Here is a 24,564-nt window from a genome sequence, read left to right on the forward strand (position 1 = left end):
AGTATTTACCGACAGTACATTTCTGACTCACTTCTTGTTCGAGAAGGGCCGCTTCATGGCACGTTGGGTATATGGTATAGTGGTGATAAAAAAGTGCTATTATAAGTATTTCGCTTGGTAAGATTAGTTTCTTTACTGGGATAATGTACGTTTTATTTTCATAGACTTTGCGCAAACTGGTGAAGCAAGAGCAGACTTCATATTTTGGCCGGGTTTTTGTATTCAACATTGTTTTATTCAAGTGATAGCTAATTAATAACTATATCACGTCAGTGTCTCAGTTTGTTTGTGTGTTTGTTTAACGCCGCTCGCGGAAATATTCCAGCTATATGACGGCTGTCTGTAAAAAATAATATTCTGGACCAGACAACCCAGTAGTTGACACCATGAACATCGATCCAGGAAATTGGGAACCGATAAAATATGTATCAACCAAGTCAGCCATGACCCTTTCCACATAGCGACCATAGGGCTATCATTGTGATCGTAGGTCAAGGTTAAAGTATGGGAGTTACGATCATCTCAGCGCAAAGATCGCATTGTAAAATTGGGCCCAGATCCCGTTAGTCACGTCTTACGACAAGCATGGGGTACTGATGACCAATCCTAACCCGGATCTTCACGGGTATACGTTAGTCTGGACATAATCAAGTCTGGACAAGAAAACAAGAGGTTGATAACATGCCAGCCGAGGTATGATCATACACAGTCAGTCGGGACACATATTTAAGTCATCTAATCCCCAGTTGTCAGTTGGGGACACAGAATGTGTCGTTGGTATTATATTATTTTCATTTTAAGAATATCTGCTTTCAGTGCAATGGTTTAACGCCGCAGTTGTCAATCTTCCAGCAGTATCACTGCGGGGTACACCAGAAATGTCCTTCCGTGTGCAGAATCGAACCCAGGATTTCGGCGTGACAACACTTTTACCTGGTCTACTCTGCCGTCCATGTAGAGAGAATTATGGGTGAGTGAGTTTAGTTTGACACCGCTTTTCGCAATATTCCAGCAATATCACGACGGGGGACACCAGAAATGGGCTTCACACATCGTTCCCATGTGGGGAATCGAATCCGGGTCTTCGGCGTGACGAGCTAACACTTTAACCACTAGGCTACCCCACCGCCCCTTTAGAGAGAGAGTAATATGGGTATGGTATAAACGTAAATAAAAATGTATTTATTTATATGTTGATTTATTGCTTTATATGCCTTTAGGGTATATAGGGTCTCACAGATAAATATGTCTTGTTATGCATGTAATGTCACTGAGGAAATTCAAACCACCTTGAGATGTTGTTACTGGCCTGAGTGATCACTTGCAATGGTCGCCTTTAATATCCAGCCAAAATTTGTGGCTGGGTCCCGGAAATACGACAGATTAACAACTGAACACTTGTTTACCCTTATTTTACCATCTTTCAATTAACAGTTAACAATTTCAGTATTACAAACTTCACGAAGTCGGGAAACATCACACAATTTGTACATTATATCAACATTTACAAGGAAGCGAGTATCTTGATGTGGGATGACACAGTGGAGATTTCTTATCAATATGTTTGCCTAATATTAGGCAACTTAATTAAGACGGATACAAAGAAAAGTTATATGGAGAGTTAAGAGGCAAATGAAAAAAAATATTTTATGTTCAACATCGCATTCCAGTTTCACTGAAAGACTTTGATAATTTACATTCGAATTTTTGTAATGTTTTGTAAAATGGCCACAAACATATCTGAAAGTTGTGTGTATTTTGTAGCTATGAAATAATAAAATCGCCAAAGTTCAGCAAACCAAAATGACGCATGGCAACGCATATATTGTCTGAGTGTCTAGTTCCGGTTTACAGTTAGAGAAGACTTGCCCTGGACGTTTGGCAAAAACAACAGTCCCTAAATTATATTCGTAACATTAATACAAAGGATCCCAGAGACTTTCTTCATTTTCAAACTGCGATTATCTACACTTTTCATTTTCAATATCCAGGCCTACAATATTCGAGAAATCACCTAAGTATCAATAAACGAGCACAGTGTCAATATCTGGTATATACAATAACAATCTTGACCCTCCCCTCTCTCTGTATCAGGGGCGGTGGGGTAGCCTAGTGGTTAAAGCGTTGGCTCGTCACGCCGAAGACCCGGTTCGATTCCCCACATGGATGCAATGTGTTAAGCCCATTCCTGGTGTCCCCCGCCGTGATATTGCTGAAATATTGCTAAAAGCGGCGTAAAACTAAACTAAACTCACTCACTCACTCTCTGTATCAGACGTTGAATTAGACGTTGGGGTATTGTGTTCCATTCTTGACGGAGTTGCTACAGTCTCTTGGCGAAAAAAGGTGTACCGGCAGGTGCACGATGTGACCTAGCATGTTCAGAGGATGGTCATCGGAAATGTGGTACAACAACCCTGTCTGGATGTACCGTGATGAACGTAGTGATGTACCGTTGTCCATTGAAATTCTGTATGAACGTCACAGGGTCAGGTTTACAATCATTTCAGAGGCACCCTCACAACCCCCGCTAAACAGAACTTGCATATGCAGTATTTCTGCGGGACCAAACACGAACTCGGACATCAGTCATGGACATTTGAAATCGACTTTCGTCCGACCAGTCGAACCTTTCCTATGACGTCAGGGGGTGACGGGGGAGCCTAGTGGTTAAAGCGTTCGCACGTCACGCCGAAAACCTGGGTTCGATTCCCCAGATGGGTACAATGGTGAGCATGGTACCTATCTGGTCGTGCTGCTTTAGCCCTGGGGATAACCGCGGACGTATGATAGGTCGTCTCTCTCTAAACAAGGCCATTTTAGTCGAATTCGGATCTTTCTGCAAGACAAACGACGATGTGGAAGCCACCTGAACGGATGAATTAAGTCTTGTGATTCTGATAAGGGTTGTGTCCTCCCCGTAGTTGTCAGTCGTGGACAACCTGAATAACCCTCAGTGACTTGCCAGTACTCTGCAACTTGCCATGTTTAAGCAGTTGTCAGTTGAGGAGACTCTTTAGTTGCGTAACAACAACGAAATCAATAGAATTTCCACCTTATCGAGCTCTAACAGTGTACTGAATTTTCATATTTGCTTAATGAAAGGTTTAGGTATTGCACTAGACTAACGCTTAGTCTCTGAATGTATATAGTTTTGATAGTAACAAATAATCCCATTTGATTAAAATGAAAAGGATGTCAGATTCTGAACCTGAGGAAATCTAGACTTGCTTCATTTAGGGCTTTAGCATTGCAGGGAGGGCTAGGCTGTAGGGAAAATAATGTGGTTCAGGGACTGTGAGACAGACTACATTGCAGGAGGGCTATAGGCAGTGGGGAAAATAATGTGGTTCAGGGACTGTGAGACAGACTACATTGCAGGAGGGCTATAGGCAGTGGGGAAAATAATGTGGTTCAGGGACTGTGGGTCAGACTACATTGCAGGAGGGCTATAGGCAGTGGGGAAAACAATGTGGTTCAGAGACTGTGAGACAGACTACATTGCAGGGAGGGCTAGGCTGTAAGGAAAATAATATGGTTCAGGGACTGTGAGACAGACTACATTGCAGTGAGGGCTAGGCAACAGGGAAAATAATGTGGTTCAGGGACTGTGAGACAGACTACATTGCAGGGAGGGCTATGCAACAGGGAAAATAATGAGGTTCAGGGACTGTGAGACAGACTACATTGCAGGGAGGGCTAGGCAACAGGGAAAATAATGTGGTTCAGGGACTGTGAGACAGATTACATTGCAGTGAGGGCTATAGGCAGTGGGGAAAATAATATGGGTCAGGGACTGTGAGACAGACTACATTGCAGGGAGGGCTACGCAACAGGGAAAATAATATGGTTCAGGGACAGACTAGTATTGCACGTTATACTCGCAATTCATCACAACACGTGTATATCTAAAACAATGTATGGAGCACCTGAAAAATCAAAATAATAATAAAATACGACTTAATTATGGTATTAATATGAATGGCTATATGGGTGTTAAAATCACAAGTGTTGCGGTATCTCTTTCCACCTGTATATTTTGTATCTATATCTGTGTATCTGTACTTAAATAACTTGTATATGTACGTAAATAACTTGTATCCGTGCTTCAATTATTTGCATCAGTACTTACATAACATTTATTTGCTGTTATGTGCATCTCTGCTTACATATCTTGTATCTTTAGTTGTATAACGTGTATTTGTAATGATATATCTTGTATTTACTGGTACATAACTGGCATCTCTACTTGAAATAACTTGTATCATACATGTATTAACTCACAAACACAATATTTTGTATAATTGCGACATAAGGATAAATGTATTGGCATTATATTGGGCATATATAGTCATATGGGCCTCAAATGAAAATTAAAGAATGAATATACATATGGTATCTTTCTCACCAAGATAAATAATATCATTACTTATCCAGGAACCGTGTTTCTTTCAGTGACGTATCTGTAGTACTCAGGGTCTTGAATGGATACATGAACAATGCATAAGCGCGTATTATACTGAGGTATGAACAATCAGGAACATGATTAGGAACACTCTTTTTTTTATCAAGCACTCTCTCTCCAGGCGCCGCCAGTATCGCCCGGGGAAAACGCTGTTAAACCAATACATTCAACGGATCGTTTGTGAAAGTAAGGGAGGTAACTCACGATGTTGACTATTCGAGTGAAGCCAGTAGAGCCGATCACATTACTGCTACAGAAAAGTACGGTGGGAAATTTAAAATGGCGACGACCGGGAGAGGTATTATTCTGAGCGGGAAATTGAAAAAGAAAACTGATCGCAGTCGGCGTGATGTTAATTCACCAAGGTGTCAGCCATACAAGGTATGTATTTTACCTCAAACATGTGTAATTTGATCACATTGTGATATATCTGGATCGATGTTGTCTCATTTCTAACAAGTTGTCGCGATCCTTTGAAACGATTTTGACACTGACACTTCACTTGTGTTCATTCCGTCCTTACTCCTCAGTACCAGTGTTGACGGTTAGAGTACACTGTACCCGTAGGCCAGTTGTCCGAGTCGGGACATTATTGAAGCCACTATAGAATTTGTCCGCCACCCTAACCTTGCATCACACGATTTATTTTCATTATTATCAATCGTGGACAAAACACTGTCAGTGTCACCCATCCAAGGGATTTCTGTGCCCAACGTTGCTTAACTTCACCTGATTTGTGTCCTGAGCTCTATGCACAGGACCACACACCACCATGAAAACATATGAGTTCAAGTAAAAATCCCTTGCTTTTTAAAAACTAATAATTTTTTGATTCCAGTGACTACGAATAATTAGTAGAATTCATGAACAGGATGAAAGGGATCAGTGTGCAAAATAGCCACTGGCCCTCTAGTCCGTGGCTAGTAAAAATCCAGTCGGGCCAGTAAATCTCCACTATCACTATTTCGACTGGCTAGTGAATTTTCGTGGGGTAATTTTGTAAATATATCACTCTCTCTGACTTGGTAAGTTCTAATGAACTTTTAGATCATACAAGATTATGGCCTGATAAAAATGTTCATCATTTTAGCAGCTTAATGATGAAACCTGCGTCTCCATTCACATTTCGGGTTAGTGAAGTATTTTGCGGGATAGTAACTTTCAGGCATAGCCAGCCTGACTGGCTAGCAAAATTTGGAAACAATTTCACACACTGAAAGGGTTGCAGTTGTATTCACAATATGCCCTTATGATGACAGCCCTAATGGTGATACAATCCAATGACCAATACTTATCATCAAGATTATGTTTACAGTGTATGTATGTTATAATGATGAGCCATTCCTTATCAACCGTAATAAGCTTAAGGAATGCTCCCAGCGCAGCCGGTGTTAAGCACTGGCACATTCCACCTTTCCATGTACAATAAACTGTAAAGTTGTGAGTACCAAAGCACCTTTATGTAATGATACTTACAGCATGGGTTTTCTTCATGTAAAGAGATTTCTGTTTGTCAGGTTATACGCCGAGATGCATGCCGGGTCTATGATCGGATTTATGCAGCTATATATGGTCAATGCGTGGGTGATGCCCTGGGATTATTGACAGAAACTCAGTCAAAAGAAGAAGCTAAAAAGGTATGCAAAGTTAATGACTTTACCATTTGAACAATTAAGGTGATGTGCATGAAAGAATTAAGTTTCCCTGTTTTGATATTTATTTGAATTCTGTGACCTTGGAATAAAAGATGAACAACTTCTATCATGTCTATGTCATGCTGTTATGAGATTGATGCTTATGATGTCAATCACTGGACTGTCTGGCCCAGACTTCGATAATTTACAGACCGCCATCATGTCAGTGTTCACGAATGGTGTTTCAAAGTAACAGAACATTGGGTCCTGTAAGCTTCAGATGTCTGTCTGACCAATTGAAAATTCACAGAACCCAAAGAATAAAATTAAACACACATTTCAGATTTTACATTTCTTATAATTGGCATTGAAATTATTAACAAACATAAGATTTATAAACAGCAAACAAGTGTCACATGTCACATATAACAACTTCAGTCAAAGTCATTGTGAAATATACAGTCAGACACTGGGGCTGGTGGGTTGTAGACTTCTATCAGACCTTTGGCGAGTCTGCTGGATTTGTCAGAGGGTCAGATGCTATTCGTGAACACTGCCATCATGATGTAGCTGGAAAATTGCTGAGTGCAGTGTTTAACAAACAAATGAACAAACATGCAGTTATGAAGTTCTTGATATTCCAGTTTGAATAGGCAACAGGCAACTTGTCACTTCGTGTATGCATTGTCTAAATAATCCCTTGAACAGGTTTGGTGAGTTTGCTGAATGTTTGTCATTATGCCCCATTAGCAATAGCATGGATTGTTGTTCTAATACCAGCAACTAGTTTGACTGAGTTAGACTTGAATTAAAGGGACATTGGTATGCGTGGTTAGTTCTGTAGTGCTCTCACCGACTTACAGTTGATATTTGTTCAGATATTGTTGATGGATAAACTAACAGGGATTCCTGTATTTAAGCCCTAGGCTTAACAATGAAAAATGACCCCTTTGGTAATCAAATTTCACAGAATGTCAATTTTCTGTGCCACTGTACAAATTTCTCAACAATGTCCCAGCTGATGCTACAGAGTGCCATACAGACCTCATTGGTACATCATTGCCCTATTGTTTTCATCTGTAACAGATAAGACCTGTGAAGATCCGGGTTAGAATTGATCTTCAGCAACCCATTCTTGTCGTAAGAGGCAACTAATGGGATAGGATAGTCAGGCTAGCTGACTTGGTTGACACATGCCATCATGTCCCAATTGCGCAGATCGATGCTCATGCTGTAGATCACTGGATTGTCTGGTCCAGACTGGATTATTGACAGACTGCCGCCATATAGCTGGAATATTGCTGAGTGCGGCTTAAAACTAAACCCACTCACTGTGACATAATATTGTTGGCAGATATCAATATAAGATGACATTGCAAGTTTTTATTTTGTTTCTGATAGTTATATGGGCCCGTGTGCAACAAGTTCCAGCTAGTCCACAAGAAGATGTTGGCGGATGCACATCGTCGCAAGTGGGATGTGTATGACTGGACTGATGAGACTGATCACATGATCATCCTCATTCAGTCATTGGTGGAGAACAAGGGACAGGTAACCAACTGTGTTGTATTCTTAGGTTTTTACGCGACACGTAAATGTGCATTCAGTACGCACAGATGTAGAGAATGGACACAGAAACAAAATTCACTTTGTCCCTGAAATATGCACAATATTATTCATTTTACCAACAACACATCTATGACTTTGCTAAGTGTTTGGTTGTTTCTTTCAGAACAGTTACTTGCATCATTTCACCCATCAGTACACATGATCAATGATTCATTCCAGGCTCTAAAGTAATGATCAAAACATACAGTTCTCTACACTGTTACTTCACAGGACCCTCGTATTGCCTACTGACTGACTGAGTTTAGGATACCTAAAATTCCTAATAACCTGGGGTCCACCAGAAATGGGCTTCACCTATGTGCCCATTGTGAATCGAAGCAGGTATAACTGAAATAAACTGACTAAAATATTACTGTATGTGCTATTACCTAAAATATTTCCCTGGGATTTTGAATAGAGGTGTAACGAAAATAAACTGACTAAAATATACCATGTGCTATTATAAGATATCTTGGAATGATGGACGATACGGATTCGATGCATAGATACGATATGCTATCTTTATCTTTAGTTATTTTCCTTAAAAAGTATATTTTGATAGCAAGTAACAGTGTAAATTTTTACATTACCGTCAATTTCTAGTGAACATTAACAATTTTAAGGTCAACAATTCATATCACGATACGAACAAAAGTATCGATATATTTATCATCAGATAAAGTATCACGGTTATCGATACTTCAGTATATCGTCACAGCTTTACTTTTGAAGGAGCTAAACTCTACCTACATGATTTCCAATTTTCCAAAACTAGACTTCATAAATCAAATAATTCTTGCAAGGAAATATCAAGAAAAGAAGAGCATCAATCTGTTTAATATTCCCTCCTTTTGGTTTGGGATTCATGTTGGGATTTATATTTGGATTAAAAAATGTGACAATATGCATATTTAATAATGAACACACACTTAACTAAAGACAGCAATAAGAAATCAATAACTAGGTACATTGGACTGACTGACTGAGTTTGGTTTTACGCCGCTTTTAGCAATATTCCAGCAACATCACGGCGGGGGACACCAGAAATGGGCTTCACACATTGTACCCATGTGGGGATTCGAACCCAGGTACATTGGAATATAGTATCACCAGCCCCCATTCTATTGTCAACCAATTACAAAAACACTATTACAGTCAAGTGCCTGGCCTTTTTTTTTTTTACTTTAAGGAAGAATTGATTGGTTAGCCAATTAATGGCATGGAATCTCTTGCATTTTATTTATTTCAAGTGAAATTGTGTGATGTCAAAGTGGAAACAGACAATGTGTATAGTCTGTTTGCAGTGAAGACATACCGGCCAATTTCACTTTAAACAAAAATGTAAATCGAATACAGTGAAATTAAGATTGCGAATCCTCATAATTCTACCATGCCAATTTAAAAATTAAATCTTAGATTTTTTATTTAAAGTGAAATTCATCGGTACGTTTTCACTGCAAACAGACTATAGTGTTGGTGTAATTGAGGTGTTATGCTTGTGGTTATTGCAGGGATTTACCTTGAGTCCTGTATTTGAGGATGCCTGGGACTAACACTCTTAATTTGGTTCATGACCGAGAAGGCTAAAATCGTGACCCCTTTCGGTTCAATGAGCATAGCCTTCGCGGTACTTGCAATGCAATGTTATGGCTGAATGAACATGGCGCGCCTCACACAGAGGCTCTGACAAATTACAGATTATTCAATTTACAATAATATCAGGTCGCTTTCTCTCAACCTGGAATCTCTTTTATTTGTCTTTGATTGTTATGTTGGCAGTATACTATCGCATGCGTCTGAGATATGGGGACATGATAATGGCTTAAATATTGAAAGGTTGCATTTGAAGTTTTGTAAAAAGGTTATTAGGAGTTAAGAAGTCAACATGTAATTCCATGGTTTATGCCAAGGTAGGTCGTTATCCGCTCGTATTTAAAAGACAATATAGCATGATTAAATATTGGTGTAAGCTTCTTGTGTCTGAAAATAGCATTTTAAGGGGTTGTTATGAGTATTTGTATGAGGAGGTGGAGACACGTGGTGTCAAAAATTGGGCGTATCAGGTTAAAGGTATTTTGTCAAACATTGGATTAAGTGAATTACCACTAGATAATCTAATCGTTATAGAACAAAGAAAACATTATCAGGCTATTCAGTTAACTTTAGTGCGCTGTCCAACTCATCGAAATGTGGAATTTATAAAAATATTATTAACCCGTGTACAGATAACGAATCGAATACTATAACAATGTTTTGAAAAGAAATCTATCTACCCCCGACATGGATTTAGCTTTGGCGATACTCCCCTACTCCCTTAGAAATTAGCTCTCCCGGGAAATCCGAAATATACATTTTAGCCCTTCCCGGGACATCTGAAAAATAAATTTTAGCCTTCCCGACACGACACCCTTAATTTTCAGGGGTCCTGGGCCCCGTTTCACAAAGCTCTCGTAAGCCTAAGATCTCGTATCTTTTCTCGTAGCATTCGTACCTCCTTTACTGTGACATAGGAGGTACGAATGCTACGAGAAAAGTTACGAGATCTTAGGCTTACGAGAGCTTTGTGAAACGGGGCCCTGGACTACAAAATTGGGGTCGCAGACACTTAAATATTATCATTAATACTATGTTGTAATAATGTTGTAATTCACGTTCTGTTACTGTATTTTGCGTATCATGATCATCACATTGTTACAGTAATTAAATTGCAAATAATACCATAACCCAGTTAGTAATTGAAATAATCAAAGATTGGTCGCAGTGGCCAAACGACCAAGCAATCGATCACATTTTCTCATAATCAAACATCAACAATTTTGGAACTACTGTTTTAGTCTTTGAAATACCTGACAATGGAACATATCTTAGAAGTTGTCAGGGCCTGAAGACGTGTTTAATTCTTAGAAAACTCACTTCACTTACTGAAAAGTCATGACTGAATATTTCTCTAAGACTCCTGGAAGTTTATGTTCATGATGTATTAGTGATCACTTTAGAGTAGCAAGTTGCATCATGTTATACTTATTTGCAATAAAAACCTGGATAGGAAAATCTGAAAAAATGACGCTAACCAATTTTTTTCGATGATTGTGCGTTGGTAATGAAGCAATCATCAATTGTGAGATTTCAACCAATTCCAAACACTACCAGCTAGTAGCAGACTCAGTGATAACTTATTGTTACTTGATCGAAATGTTTACATGCATTTTCATGCATCTTTGTGGGATATTCTTGCATCACTGTATACAGGTGATGCCGGAGGACATAGCCAAGCGGTTAATGGAATGGTTGGAGCGCGGCTTCCCTGACCTGGGCGATGTGTGTGGCCCTGGGTTGTGCAGTTTCACCAAGAATGTGATCAACCATCCTCAGTTCTCTGAGGCGCCCAACAAGGTAGGGACATTACTGTCAAGATCAGAGAAATTCACTTTCTTTTGAGGACTACTGAAAGTGTAGAACATGTTTCACTGTTTTACTAAGTCTTTGCTAGTCTTGCTAAAGAAGACAAATACATATAGTGTGTATTCATTGTCATTAAGATTTTTTCAGTTTATTTACAGATGTGATGCATTGAGGGTTAGTGATGTCACCTTAGAAATTCAGGTTCTAATTGTCTGTCCAGAGGACTAGTATAAGCCATATTTCATTGGTCCTCAGAACTTGGTAGCCAGTCTTAATGTAACAAGACAGTTATGAATACTAGGGTTGGGTACCACGAAAATTTCAGTACCACGGTATACCAAGGTTTTTGTTCAAGTACCACGGTATGCCGTGCTGCAGTAACTACTAACTAATGAATCCTATTGTCCTGTTTAACGATTTTGATTGAATTGGACCATGAAGTAATGTCATAACTATAGGAAACTTTTACAAGAAGATGAAATCTGAAAACTTCAAAACTGAGATCACTGTCAAGTTCAACAACTCAAACATTATGAACAAAATAAACAATCTTGCTAATTCCAATATGTCAACGACATTAAGCTGACATAACTTGACAATATCACAAAATAACTTCACAAAAAACACATTGACTAGAAATATTACAAGATTCACGGCTGAGCAATAAGATTCTTGAATTCAGCATTATTCAGGTATTAAATTACTAGGAGTGCAAGTTTGTGCAGTCATCACTCATCACTAGTCATCACTCATCAGTGATCACAGAAAGGAATAGTAAATTGAGATGATATTCTTCACAAAGTTCCATATGAAATTGAAAATTTCAAAACTGAACAACAAGTTAATAACAAATCTATTAATCATCAATGCCATTGCCAGTACTTTTCATTCGAGCATTTTAAAGAAACCATATAAAGAAAAACTAGTGAGATCACAAATTTTGCTAACAAATATCTTTGTGAAGAGAAAATAGTGTTTTATTTGAACGGAAAAAAGCCCGGTTTTCTGCGACCTTCCGCGGTACATACTGGCTCATGAAAAAAACATGGTTTACCGGTTAACCGGTAAAACCACCCATCTCTAATGAATACTGTATTTACATTTTAATGAGTTTTATTCACTTTTAGTTTGTAGTGGAACTGAGGCATTGAGCATGTTAAAACTACCATCAGTACGCGTGAAGATCTGGGTCTTCAGCAAACCTTGCTAGTTGTAAGAGGCGACCACGGGATCGGGTGGTCAGGGTTGATGACTTAGTTGACACATGTCATCAATAATGTAGATCGAAGTTCATGTTGTTGATCACTGGATTGTCTGGTCCTCACCCGATTATTTACAGACTGCCATCATATAGCTGGAATACTGCTGAGTGAAACATGAAACTAGCCTAAATGATGACACTATAGTCATAAGGAGCTAGGGGCAATTGGGTAGCCTAGTGGTTAAAGCGTTTGCTCGTAACGACAAAGACCCGGGTTTGATTCCCCACATGGGTACAACTACAACGTTTGAAGCCCACTTCTGGTGTCCCCCACCGTGATATTGCTGAGATATTGCTAAACTCACTCACTCATAAAGAGCTAAGCTGACTTGACTGTCCGGCGGAGATACGTCTTCAGCAACATGTGCTTGTCAAAAGAAGACAAATAGGATTGGAAGGCCAGATTCCTGCTATTTCCCAAATGGCAATTGCGTAGATCAATGCTTATGATGTTAGTCACAGGACTGTCTGGTCCAGATTGGAATATTTACAGACCCCTGTCATAGAGCTGGAATATTGCTGAGTGGAGTGTTAATCAACAAACGAACAAAACTTGCCCGATGAGCTATACTGCCTTTATGACTTGATTTAAAGTGGATTATTATGAAAATTTGGAAAACCGTCTTTCTTTGTTTGTCGAGATCATTTAAATTCAGAATTGGTAAAAGAACCTAATCTCAAACAGTAATCCATTGAACAAAGAAGCAGCTGTTTGTTTCAAGGAACAATTAATATAGCCCAGTTTCAATTATACAGGGATTTACAGGAACGAATTCCTGTGTCCTATACTCATAAAAATTGACAATGGACGCAACAAAACTTATTAGCGCGTCCCATGGGACGCAGAAAAAGTCCAAATACTTTTTGTAAAAATTCCAATCAAGTAACGATATGTTATCACTGAGTTTGCAACTAGCTGGGTTATGGTATCATTTGCAATGTAATTACTGTAACAATGTGATGATCATGGTGCACAATACAATAATAGTATTAATATTGTTATTTAAGTGTCTGGGACCCCCATTTTGTAGTCCAGGACCCCTAAAAAATTAAGAATATGAGTCCCTGGGACCCTCAAATGCAGGACTCGAGGTAAATCCCTGATTATATCTTCATGATGCTTTCTGGAGCTCACTTTGTGAAAAGAAATTAATCATGTATGTTTTGATCACTTTTGTGTTCCAGGCAGCTGAGATCGTGTGGCGGGACTGTCGCAGTCTGAGAGCCACTAACTGTGCCCTGGCCCGCGCCCCCATGTCAGGAATACATTACTACCACGTCCTGGGCAAAGTGATCAAGAACTCCCTGGATGTATGTTCCATCACACACGCAGATCCCAGGTACAGTGTAGAGTTGTCGGTAGATTAGTGGTTAAGTTAAAGTGTTCACTCATGCCAAATTCCTGAAGGCTTCTCTCCCTCCTTCCATCCCTCATTCAGTGTCTTGTTACATGTGCAACCTGTGCTCAGAAAGGGGCGGTGGGGTAGCGTAGTGGTTAAAGCGTTCGCTCGTCACGCCGAAGACCCAGGTTCGATTCCCTACATGGGTACCCATATCTGGTGTCCCCCGCCGTGTTATTGCTGGAATGTTGCTAAAAGCAGCGTAAAACTAAACTCACTCACTCACTCACTCACTCACTCACTCACTCACTCACTCACTCACTCACTCACTCACTCACTCACACTCACTCACTCACTCACTCTCACTCACTACCACTCACTCACTCACTCACTCACTCACTCACTCACTCACTCACTCACTCACTCACTCACTCACTCACTCACTCACTCACTCACTCACTCACTCACTCACTCACTCACTGTGCTCAGAACTGTTAAATCCATGGTCCAAATGAGGCTCGGGGCAGTGGAGTAGTCTGGTGGTTAAAAGCGTTCCCTTGTTATGCCGAAGACCTGGGCTGGTTTACCCACATGGGTACAATGTGTGACGCCCATTTCTGGTGTCCCCCGTCATAATATTGCTGGAATACTGGTAAAAGCGGAAACTTCGCTCACTCACTCAGATGTGGCTCTTACTGTGTTCTGCTATGAAACTGACAAATTGGGCACAGGGAGCCTTCAACATAAATTCATAGGATAATGTTATGATGTTATTCAATTGTATTGCACTTATTTCCAATGTAGCACTGCTCAGAAGCGCTAGATCATTACCCCCATTAAGCCAAGCTGCCTATGAGGCACTAGAAGGTTAATAGTCACATGACTTATCCTACTGGGTACCCATTTTCTGCTGAGTCATGCCAAACTGTTAAGTATGGCTATGTTATGGTTAAATCAAATTAAAATGATGAAATTATGAAATGGTTTACATTTAACGTGAACATGAAATAGAAAATGAAAACAACCAAGTGTTAATATCAATCATTGTATTATAGGAAGAGCAGGACGCCAAATAAAAAGGGAAGGGTGCCAAATAAAATGAGCAGTGCACTGCGCCCTGCTAAAAATGCCAAGGGAAAACACTAATTGATACATGTATCTATCGCACAGAGAACAAGCCATCGTATTCCCCAACTGTATTTAACCATGCATTTCAGCTGTCAAGCATCATGTGTTGCCGTGGCAACAGTCATGTCAGCCTTGCTGCAGAAAGACGAGAAGCACTTGAAGAAGACGGGAGACTATGATATTGATTCCATCATTGAGGAGGCCTTCTCCTATGGCTGTCGATGTATGTTGAATCAGCCTTATTCTGATGTGAGTAAGCTTTGAGTCATCTTCAGATTCATTCTCACATGGTCAGTGCAAATGGTCTGCTCTTTTAGACATATTCCTTTGGTAAATATTGAAAATTATTTTATAATGTAAAACATTGCACTTGATTTAAGCTCATCCATTGTACAGAATAGAGGTTGTTTGCTTCATTTTTTTGATAATATTTATGAAATCTGTAATGGTTGAATGGTTGATAAGTAATATGACTGACTGAACAAATGCATTTGAGACTGGACTTCATCTTTCGTTCCATTTATTGCGGTATAAATGCAAAACCTGATATGCACATTGCTTTTATTTTTTTTGTTTTATGAAAACATAAACATAAAAACATGTGCTTAATAGCCCATGGAATCACATGCAATGTATTTTTTACAACATGAATGCAATAATTTCAGTGATTTGATCAAATTTAACCATGTTAAAAGAGAAACTGTTTTGTTCAGATTAAGGAGTTCAAGAAGATCCTGTACACAACATCACTTAAAGACCTGAAGCTGGATGAAAGAGGCAAGATGAATCACACCTATAAGACGCTTGGAGCAGGGTTCTGGGCTCTCAAGCAGAAGGACTTCCGCACAGCTATACGAGATATTGTCATGGAGGTGCGTCTACAGTGAGACTGTTTGCAGGTCGAGGAAGTTGACTGTAGTGCTTTGTGTGTGTGACTTTGCATATTCAAGGGCAGAATAGCCTCTCAGTGTCATTTGTTGTATTTTGGAGCCTGTTCACTGGATGATTAAGGCTAAGCCATCCCTCCAGCCATCCACTCAATCATCCATCCATCCATTCATTCACCCAATTATCCACCCATCCATTCATCCATCCAATCAATCATCTATCCATCCATCCATCCATCATCCACCCGAATGTCCATCCATCCATCCACCCCATTGTCCATCCACCCCATTGTCCATCCATGATGAGTTAACCTGTTGTACTGGATGTTGTTTGCAGGGTGGTGATGCTGATGCTAATGCCTCTCTAGCAGGGGCCTTCTTGGGATGTAAGCTGGGACTGGACGCCATCCCATCCACCTGGATCCAGGACCTCAAGCACCGGCGTTGGCTGGACAAGGTCATAGACAGGTGACCGCCTAGCAGGGGGCCTTCTTGGGATGTAAGCTGGGCACATTCACTGCAGATAGATAGTTCAGTAGCGTGGGGATTAGGTGTGCCTCACCCACCCAGGACAGACCAAGCCCTGAAATAAGGGGAATTGTCGGGGTCAAGGCATTGGTCCAGGAGGGTTGGGCAACTTGTGCCCGTTTCAATTGTTCTGTTACAGGGATTCATATTGGCTTGCAGGATTGTGGGACATACACAGTTGTCATTACTTCTGCAATTTCAAGCAAATAAGGTTGAGTTGGCACTCTTTGTTGACCTGGTGCGAGATACAATATTAACAATATACAACCCTTTGGTAATTACCATATCAATTATACACTGTGACTTGTCTGAACAGAAACAATGCTCAACATTAATCATCGTAATAACCCAAGGTATCTATGATCAAAGGCAAGTTCCGTTCTTGAAATTCTTTAGTGAGCATGATCACTTGACTCCCTTTACCTGGAGTGTTGAAATAGTGAGGTCACAAACGTGTTGAAATCAGTGGGCCATTTTAAAAGACTGCAGGCATCACTGCTAGTACTTATCTGTTTGAAAGAAAGTTCCAGTGAAAAAATGGAGAATAGAACAATGCATGAATAAACAATGCCTTTGTGATCAAGACAACCTGTTGTCAGAACTCATTTTTTGTGGAAGCTGTAATATTTGGCTGACAACAACATGGCAACCAGTCCCATTGACTATGATTGGGAAATTTGATGCTGAAGAAATGACTGACAATCAAAAATGCCCTCTAAAATCTTTGGGAAGGAAAGGATGTTTTCACTTCCATAAAACTGGCTGTGGCTTTGGTGACGTGGTAATACAGGTTACCTCCCTTTACCTGTCCCTCATGTCAATGTTAATTTTTAACTAATCCTGCACTACTTACTTCCTGCACTTATTGCTTACGGCTCGAAAAGCGTGGCTTGCCAGACGATGTCAAAAAGACGTAGAACTGCAATCACTTCCTGGTCTCGGCTGCTTACTCGTCTGCGCATGCGTCACCGGAAGGTGACGTCAGCCACCTCAGATTATTGCTTTTCGCACGCCTCGTTAGACGTGTTGTTTGCCAGCTCAACTTGTATCCTACGGGATTATATTTTGTGAAGCATTAATAAAGACTGACTTTGTGTGTATTTTGTTTTTGTACCTCTACGAGAAGTGTAGGTATTATCTTTCACTTTCTTTTTGTCATTCAGTAGTTCTGTGTAGTGATGTCGTTCGCTTATACACGGTCCCGTCATCACACTTTCACTTTCGCCATTAAAACACTTTGTCGTATTTGATACATCGTTGTGTTTCATTTGGTTCAGGCTTATATACTATACCATATAATAGTGGTATATTTATTGTGCCTGTATTATGGTCTCTTAAACTTTCAGTTATTTTGAGACTTTTGTTCTCAACTTTGCTGTTATATTCATTACTTTGTATGTGCGTTTACTGGGTTTTCTGCTTCATTGCAGATCTATGTACAGCGCCAGTTGTATACATTGTCGGGTGGGAAGTCTCGTAAAGACCCTCATCCCGATGTTTGAAATGTACTACTCAATGTACCTCTGGCCATAAATGTGCCAGCTGCGCGCTGTGCTATCACCCAAGAGTTTCTCCGTTTATCTACAGGTTGTTAAGAAGCTTCTGGGACAACAGAGACGGAAGAGTATGTCTACTACTTGACACCGGTCTTTGACGACCACCACTCACGTCTACGCCAAGTGTTGCGGCGTCAACTGTGTCAACGTAATGCGCCTGTCACCAGCATTCAGATTATGTCTTCGCCGCTTATGTGGCGGGTGTTACAGCGTTTGGCGCGGGCGCTTGCAGCTTCGTCGGCGCTTTGATCGGCGTGGCGCCTGGCTTCGGGCGCTTGGCACTCCCTCACCTCCTCGCTGTTGCCGATGTCATCTCCACAACGACCGATGGGCCAGCAGTTTGCGCCGTGATCAGACACCCCAGCCAGTGTTCCCGGGCAGACGCTTTATCGCGTATCAACCACATACGGGTTTCCAATGCCTCAGGCGTCTATGATGCAAACGCCATCGCCACCAGCAGTTTGATGTATCCACGCCAGCACTCTCTTGACTTTACTATCAGGTCAAGCCGGTACATCAGCGCCTATGCCGCTTATGCCACCAGCTACATCGGGCTCTCCCCTACGGCCTCCAGCTTTGCCACCTTTGCCACCTCCGGACGATTTCGGCGCTTCTGCCCCTCCAGCATCGGTGCCTATCTTGTCAACTTTGTCTGCTCCTGTGCTCACGCTTAACGCCTCCCCGTTCGCCCGCGTCTTCGGCAGGCTTAACATAGGTCGAGAGACCTCGTAAGGCGCCTTCTGCTAAAGGCGCCGTCTGCACGTAGTCGCTCCCCTTTGCCGTTTTCGCTCACCGCCCCTCTGAGAGGACTTTGCCCCAGACTATGAGGAAGACACAGGCTCTAATCACCTTGGCTTTGATCACGTGTTTGACTGGATTGTTGATCGCTTAATAGCCTCAGTCCCTTCACCAGGCCCTGATGTTGCAAAGTCACTTACTATTTGGGACTCGCCTTCCTTAATGTTACCAGCACATGAGGCGGTCAGAGAGATTCTCTACCCTTGATGAAGATTTCGCGGGAATGTCTCTCAACCCAACTATTAAAGCCTAGAGTACGCCGTGATGACTATCCTATTCATGGCTTGGACTTTGCCCAGACAGTGACTAAGGTGGATGAGGAAATGAAACGCGTGTGACAGGTTCTTCCTCTGTGTCCTCCTATAAAGTTCAGGATACAAGGGTCGCGCTTTGGACTTAGAGCTTAAGCGTATGCTCCGCCCTATATCGGCATTGGCGTCAGCGACTGATGCCATCACTCAGGATCTTAAGGAAATAACCGGATCGACTGGATCATCTTACAACTATGATGCTATGGCAGGGTAAAGTGATCACTGACCTGGCGTGGAACACCTTAGGTCGGCTTGCCAACGCATGCGCAATTAAGTGGCAAGGCTTCCTCTCCTTTTCTTCATGGGATTCGGAATTTCAGCGGAAATTATTCCACCAACCCTGGTCATCGTCGTCACTGTTTAACGATGCCATTCATGATGTTTATCGGCAGGTGTGTGATTTTGCCAAAGGGGAGACTGCCTTGAAAGCGTTTCAAAAGGGACAACGTCCTGCCTCCACGTCATCCAACACCTACCAGCCTCGGCGACCGTCTGTTCGGCGTGCCAGAAACTCAGCGCCGTCTCGTGGCAGGGGACGTGGTGCCAAGCCTAGATCAGACAGGGGTGGATATCAACGTCGCCGTGCTCCCGCCCATCCTAGAGGATCCATACGTCACCGATATATTGAGGCAGGGGTTTCGGCTCCCCCTCCTCTCCGATCCACCTCTGACAATGTTCCCGCTCCGGCACAATCACTCTCAGGTTCAACACAACCTTCTAGCGGAGAACATAGCGATTTTGTTGGAGAAAAGAGCCATCGAACTCCTCCCGTATCCCATCATAACACCAGGGTTTTATTCTCCAATATTCTTAGTGCCGAAGAAAGGGTCCGCGAAAATGAGGATGATTCACAATCTGTCCTATTTCAACGAGACTTTCCTGGAACGTCCTCCGCACTTCCGAATGACGTCCCTCGAATACCTCAAATCTATGGTATGCGTCAACGACTTTCTTATCAGCCTGGACCTACAGGATGCATACCTCCATGTTCCAATACGCCCCAGCGACAGGAAGTACCTGCGCTTTATTTTCAACAATCAACATTTCCAATGGGCTGTCCTCCCATTTGGAATTTCAACGGCCCCGTGGTTGTTCACACGTATCACAACTCCTATTTCCCGGTATCTACATTTGAGGGGCATCAATTTCGACCCGTACCTGGACGATTGCCTTATGCACCTGTTAGACCGTCTACTTCTTATACAACAACGGGATTTCACCCTTCGTCTGTTGCGCCAACTAGGGTGGCTGGTCAACTTGGACAAATCGGAGCTTGTCGGGTCAACACATCAACTGGCATATAAACAGTCTGGAGTTGGAGGCCGTGATCCTCGCTATTCATCATTGGGCACATCGACTACGAGGAACTTGTCTTCTAGTGGCTACAGACAACACCACGGTCGTATGGTACATACGAAGGCAAGGGTCGACACACTCACAGTTTCTCCTCGATCAGACATTTCGGCTCTTTCAACTGGTCGACGATCTCCACATTCTGTTGAGAGTGCGGCATATTCCGGGGTGCCGCAATATACTAGCAGACGCTCTCTCGAGACCCGACAGAGTTGCTCCCACGGAGTGGATGCTACACAAGGAGGCCTTCACTCTTTTAAGTCACGCACTGGGTTATCCAAACATAGATCTGTTTGCCACCAGCCAAAACCATCAACTGCCAGTGTATGTGTCCCCAGTCCCAGATCCAGCGGCTTAGGCGGTGGATGCTCTCAGCCTATCATGGGAGGGACTTCACGGCAGATGCGTTCCTCGCCACCAGTTCTATTACCCAAAGTTCTCGCGAAAAGTCAAGGAGACAACTTGCTACGACTAATTTTGGTCGCGCCTTGGTGGCCAGCCAGGAACTGGTTTCCGCTCTACAAAGTCTAGTGGTAGGAGATCCCTTCCCTCTACCCACGTGGAGGAACGTTCTAGTGCACCCTCACAGCCATCTTCCGCATCCGGCTCCAGACTGATTCAATCTGCACGCATGGACCATTTGCAGAAAGCACTGAGTGCTAAGGGTTTTTCGGCTAGAGCAGCCAAAGCCATTCGCGACGGCGCACAGAACTTCTACTAGACATTTGTATGACGACAAGTGGCAGTCGTTTGAAGCGCTTTTTGTGTTACCAAGAAGCAGGATCCGCTGACTGTGTCTCCTCAGTTCATAGCAGATTTCTTACTTTATCTCCGAACGTCCAGGCGCCTGAAGGGAGGCACCATTGCCACGCATTTGGCGGCAATTAGCTCTGTTTTAGCGATTCCCACTGACAGAAGGATTTCCAAAATCCCAGAATTACAGGCCATGCTTCGGCTTCATTCCGACTTGAAGACCAGAAGTTGAAGTTTCGATCCGCCAGCATGGAATCTCAACACTGTTTTAGACCATCTCCGCGGTGCAATCGTATGAACCTCTTGATAACGCTTCCTCGCTGATTTATCCAGGAAGACGGCATTTCTGTTGTCATTAGCGATACCGCGCTAGAGTGAGTGAGGTTCACGCCCTTTGACGTGACTAGGATCAAGTTTGAACGCCGTCGCCATGGTTCTGTGCACTTAGGTATGTGTTGGGATTTCATCGCTAAAACCAACTACCAGGACAACCTGATCGCCAGTTTTCCATCCCGCCATTATCATCTATTGTTGGCTCTGAAGACGATCGCGGAATTACTGTTATGTCCGATTCGCGGCGCTCAAAACTTACATTGATCGCACCAAAGGCGCTCGTGGTACAAGGAAACGTTTATTTCTTCCACTGTCCCGGCGCCGCAGTCAGATGTCAGCAAAAAAACACTATTGCCTTATGGTTAAGAACAACCATTCTTCAGGCATATAAAGCGGCTGGGCTGGACCCTCCTACGCCCTCTCATCCCCACGAGATTCGAAAGCACTTGCTTCGACTATGGCACTTCACAGTAATTGCACTGTGTCATCCATTATGCAAGGTTGTTTTGGCGGTCGGACACAGTGTTTGCCAGTCATTACTTGGCGTGGACATGGCTGTCAAGGACGTTAATGATGTCCACAGCTTCGACCATTGGTGGTTGCTCAGCAACTCGCCATTCCCCAAGAAAGTGACCCTCCTGCCTTGTGTTTTCCTTCCACGGACCACCATGTGGGGAATGAGTTGTTTTTCTTCACAAACAACTAGGTATGTCAGTTAAGGAGTTATCCTTGTTTTTCAAGTCCATGCTTTTTGCTGCATTCTTAAGCTTTCGCCAGCTTTAAAATTAGTGGGTTCTTTTCATTTAAGACGCAGTCTTATTTGCAATTACCGCTACTTGATCGCCCCTCGCTAATTCCGGCTCTCTGTTATAGGCGGCGTTATCAACGCTTCGGTTAACGGGATTACGGATTGAGCTGGCTGCTATTACGCAGTTTGGTAAGCATCCCTCAGATGACACGCCCACCTTCCAGCCTGTCGGATAAAGTGCAGGAAGTAAGTAGTGCAGGATTAGTTAAAATTTAGTAAAATCTAAATATTTTTTATATTTGTATACTTATCCTGCACTACTTATGATAAGGGCCCACCCTGTGCTATCAGCTACCTCCCCGCTTAGTTTTGCCATCTGTGGGATTTCTAAGCAATAATCTGAGGTGGCTGACGTCACCTTCCGGTGAGGCATGCGCAGACGAGTAAGCAGCCGAGACCAGGAAGTGATTGCAGTTCTACGTCTTTTTGACATCGTCTGGCAAGCCAGGCTTTTCGAGCCGTAAGCAATAAGTGCAGGAAGTAAGTAGTGCAGGATAAGTATACAAATATAAAAAATATTTAGATTTTACTAATATTGGTTGGTAAATCTTAATGGGAGTGAGAGAGTGAGTTTAGTTTTACGCAGCACTCATTAATATTCCATCTATATGGCGGTGGCCTGTAAAGAATTGAGTCTGGACCAGACAATCCAGTGATCACCAGCATGACTAAATGTTAATGAAAATCAAGGGCGGGTAATCTGCGATCACAAGAACCACGGGGATGAATCCAGCACAAGGATAGATCTTTATTCATGGGCTACTTCTATGTTATGTTCAGGAAGGTGTTTTTTGTTAGTAGTCCAAGCCTAAACATGTCACCACTCACCAGTGATGTAAAATATGTTGATTTCTTTCAGAATTTTGGGTAATTTTTGTTTGAGGTATCTTCTCCGATATTCAATATTCCATATTCCGTTAAAGATTACCAATTTCTGTTAACTATATTGTTAGCCAGCCCAAGTTATCAGGCAAGTACTCTCTTGTAAACATTTATGGAACAAAGTTGTCTTAATGAAGCATTCAACTTTATGGATTAAACATTCTTGTGTGTTGTATAGATCGACGTTTCAGTGTAGATTCTGACACTGGTTTCACTTTTAGCGTGAAAATGTTGAAAGAAGGTACAACGAAATGTTGCTGTATGAGTGAGTGAGTCAGGTTAGTTTTCCACCACACTTAGCAATGGTGGCGGTCTGTAAATAATCGAGTCTGGACCAGACAATCCAGTGATCAACAGCATGAGCAACGATCTATGCATCTGGGAACCGATGACATGTGTCAACCAAGGCAGCGAGCCTGACCACCCGATCCCGTTAGTCACCTCTTACGACAAGCATGGGTTACTGAAGATCAATTCTAACCCGGATCTTCACGGGTACGTCACTCTATGCATCAAAGAAGAAGTTGTTATCCGTAAGGTTGTATGCTTCATTATTGAGTCACCAACTTCTAGAATGATGATAAACAAAGTTTTCTGTGTATTTCCAGTTACTTCAACATCATGGAGAAAGGAAGATTTCATCCTAAGATTGAAACTACAGTATAGCAGAAGAGGATTAAAAGACACAGCCTTAGTATTTCCATTACTGCTCAATATTAACCATGACAGACTAAGTCTCTGTAGTCAGACACACATACTACATCATTTATTGGAGCTAAGAGGGCTTTTGGCATTATTTAAGTAGGAGTGATTGCTGGAACGATTGCTCTTCTCTGTAAATAAATAAATAAATATTTTGCAAACAACTGACAAAATCACACCCTGATTGACTGATGTCTTGTGGCTGCTTTCCAATGCTTGGTGCTAAAGTAAGTTTGTTAGAATATGTAAATGCCGGTGTTAGTACAAAAAGAATTGATAATAACAGGTTTTGTTTTGAAATACTGTTAATGGTTTTCTAATATTGCAAAGATCTTAAAGTATATTTATCAGCAATATTATATTTCAAACATTTTTCATGAAATGTACTGAATGGGAAAAATGTTATATGAACTTGAAAAAGATTCCTGAAATCATGGAGATTTATGTGGTGTTCTGTGTAGTTCTCTGACTGGGCTGCACATGGGAATAGTCCCTTGAACTACATAGAAAACAACTGTCATTTGATTGTACATCATTCTGCTGGTTTCTTTATGTACATAGTGTTCAAAAAGCAAAGGAAATCACTCGCAAGTCATCGTGACTGTATTGTTGGAAGTTGTATATATAAAATCCTGCTGCTGTTATAGACATCCTAGTACATAGAGAATCTCGCCCAAGTGTCTTCTGATATCAATTATGTCAACCCAAGTTGATAACATTACAAACATCCAAGGCCTGTCAAGGGTATTTTAACTTTAATCAACGAGTGTTGATATATTTGAGATCAGAAGACACGAGGGTGAGATTCTATTTAT

At 41.8% G+C, this 24,564-nt stretch overlaps 1 protein-coding gene across 1 annotated transcript; it reads left to right on the top strand.

Moving 5' to 3' along the window:
- The first annotated feature begins 4,744 nt into the window (after window positions 1–4,744).
- LOC124276498 (ADP-ribosylarginine hydrolase Tri1-like) lies at window positions 4,745–24,564 on the top strand. The gene is made up of 9 exons (XM_046712129.1): window positions 4,745–4,846; window positions 5,983–6,102; window positions 7,501–7,650; window positions 10,957–11,100; window positions 13,556–13,710; window positions 14,928–15,087; window positions 15,552–15,710; window positions 16,063–16,193; window positions 23,656–24,564. Exons 1-9 carry the CDS (start codon window positions 4,745–4,747, stop codon window positions 23,711–23,713), a joined length of 1,179 nt encoding a protein of 392 aa, XP_046568085.1. The 3' UTR covers window positions 23,714–24,564.

This window comes from Haliotis rubra, unplaced genomic scaffold (genome assembly GCF_003918875.1).
Source record: "Haliotis rubra isolate DU_JTF1 unplaced genomic scaffold, ASM391887v1 Scf21, whole genome shotgun sequence".
Classification (NCBI taxonomy): Eukaryota; Metazoa; Mollusca; class Gastropoda; order Lepetellida; family Haliotidae; genus Haliotis; species Haliotis rubra.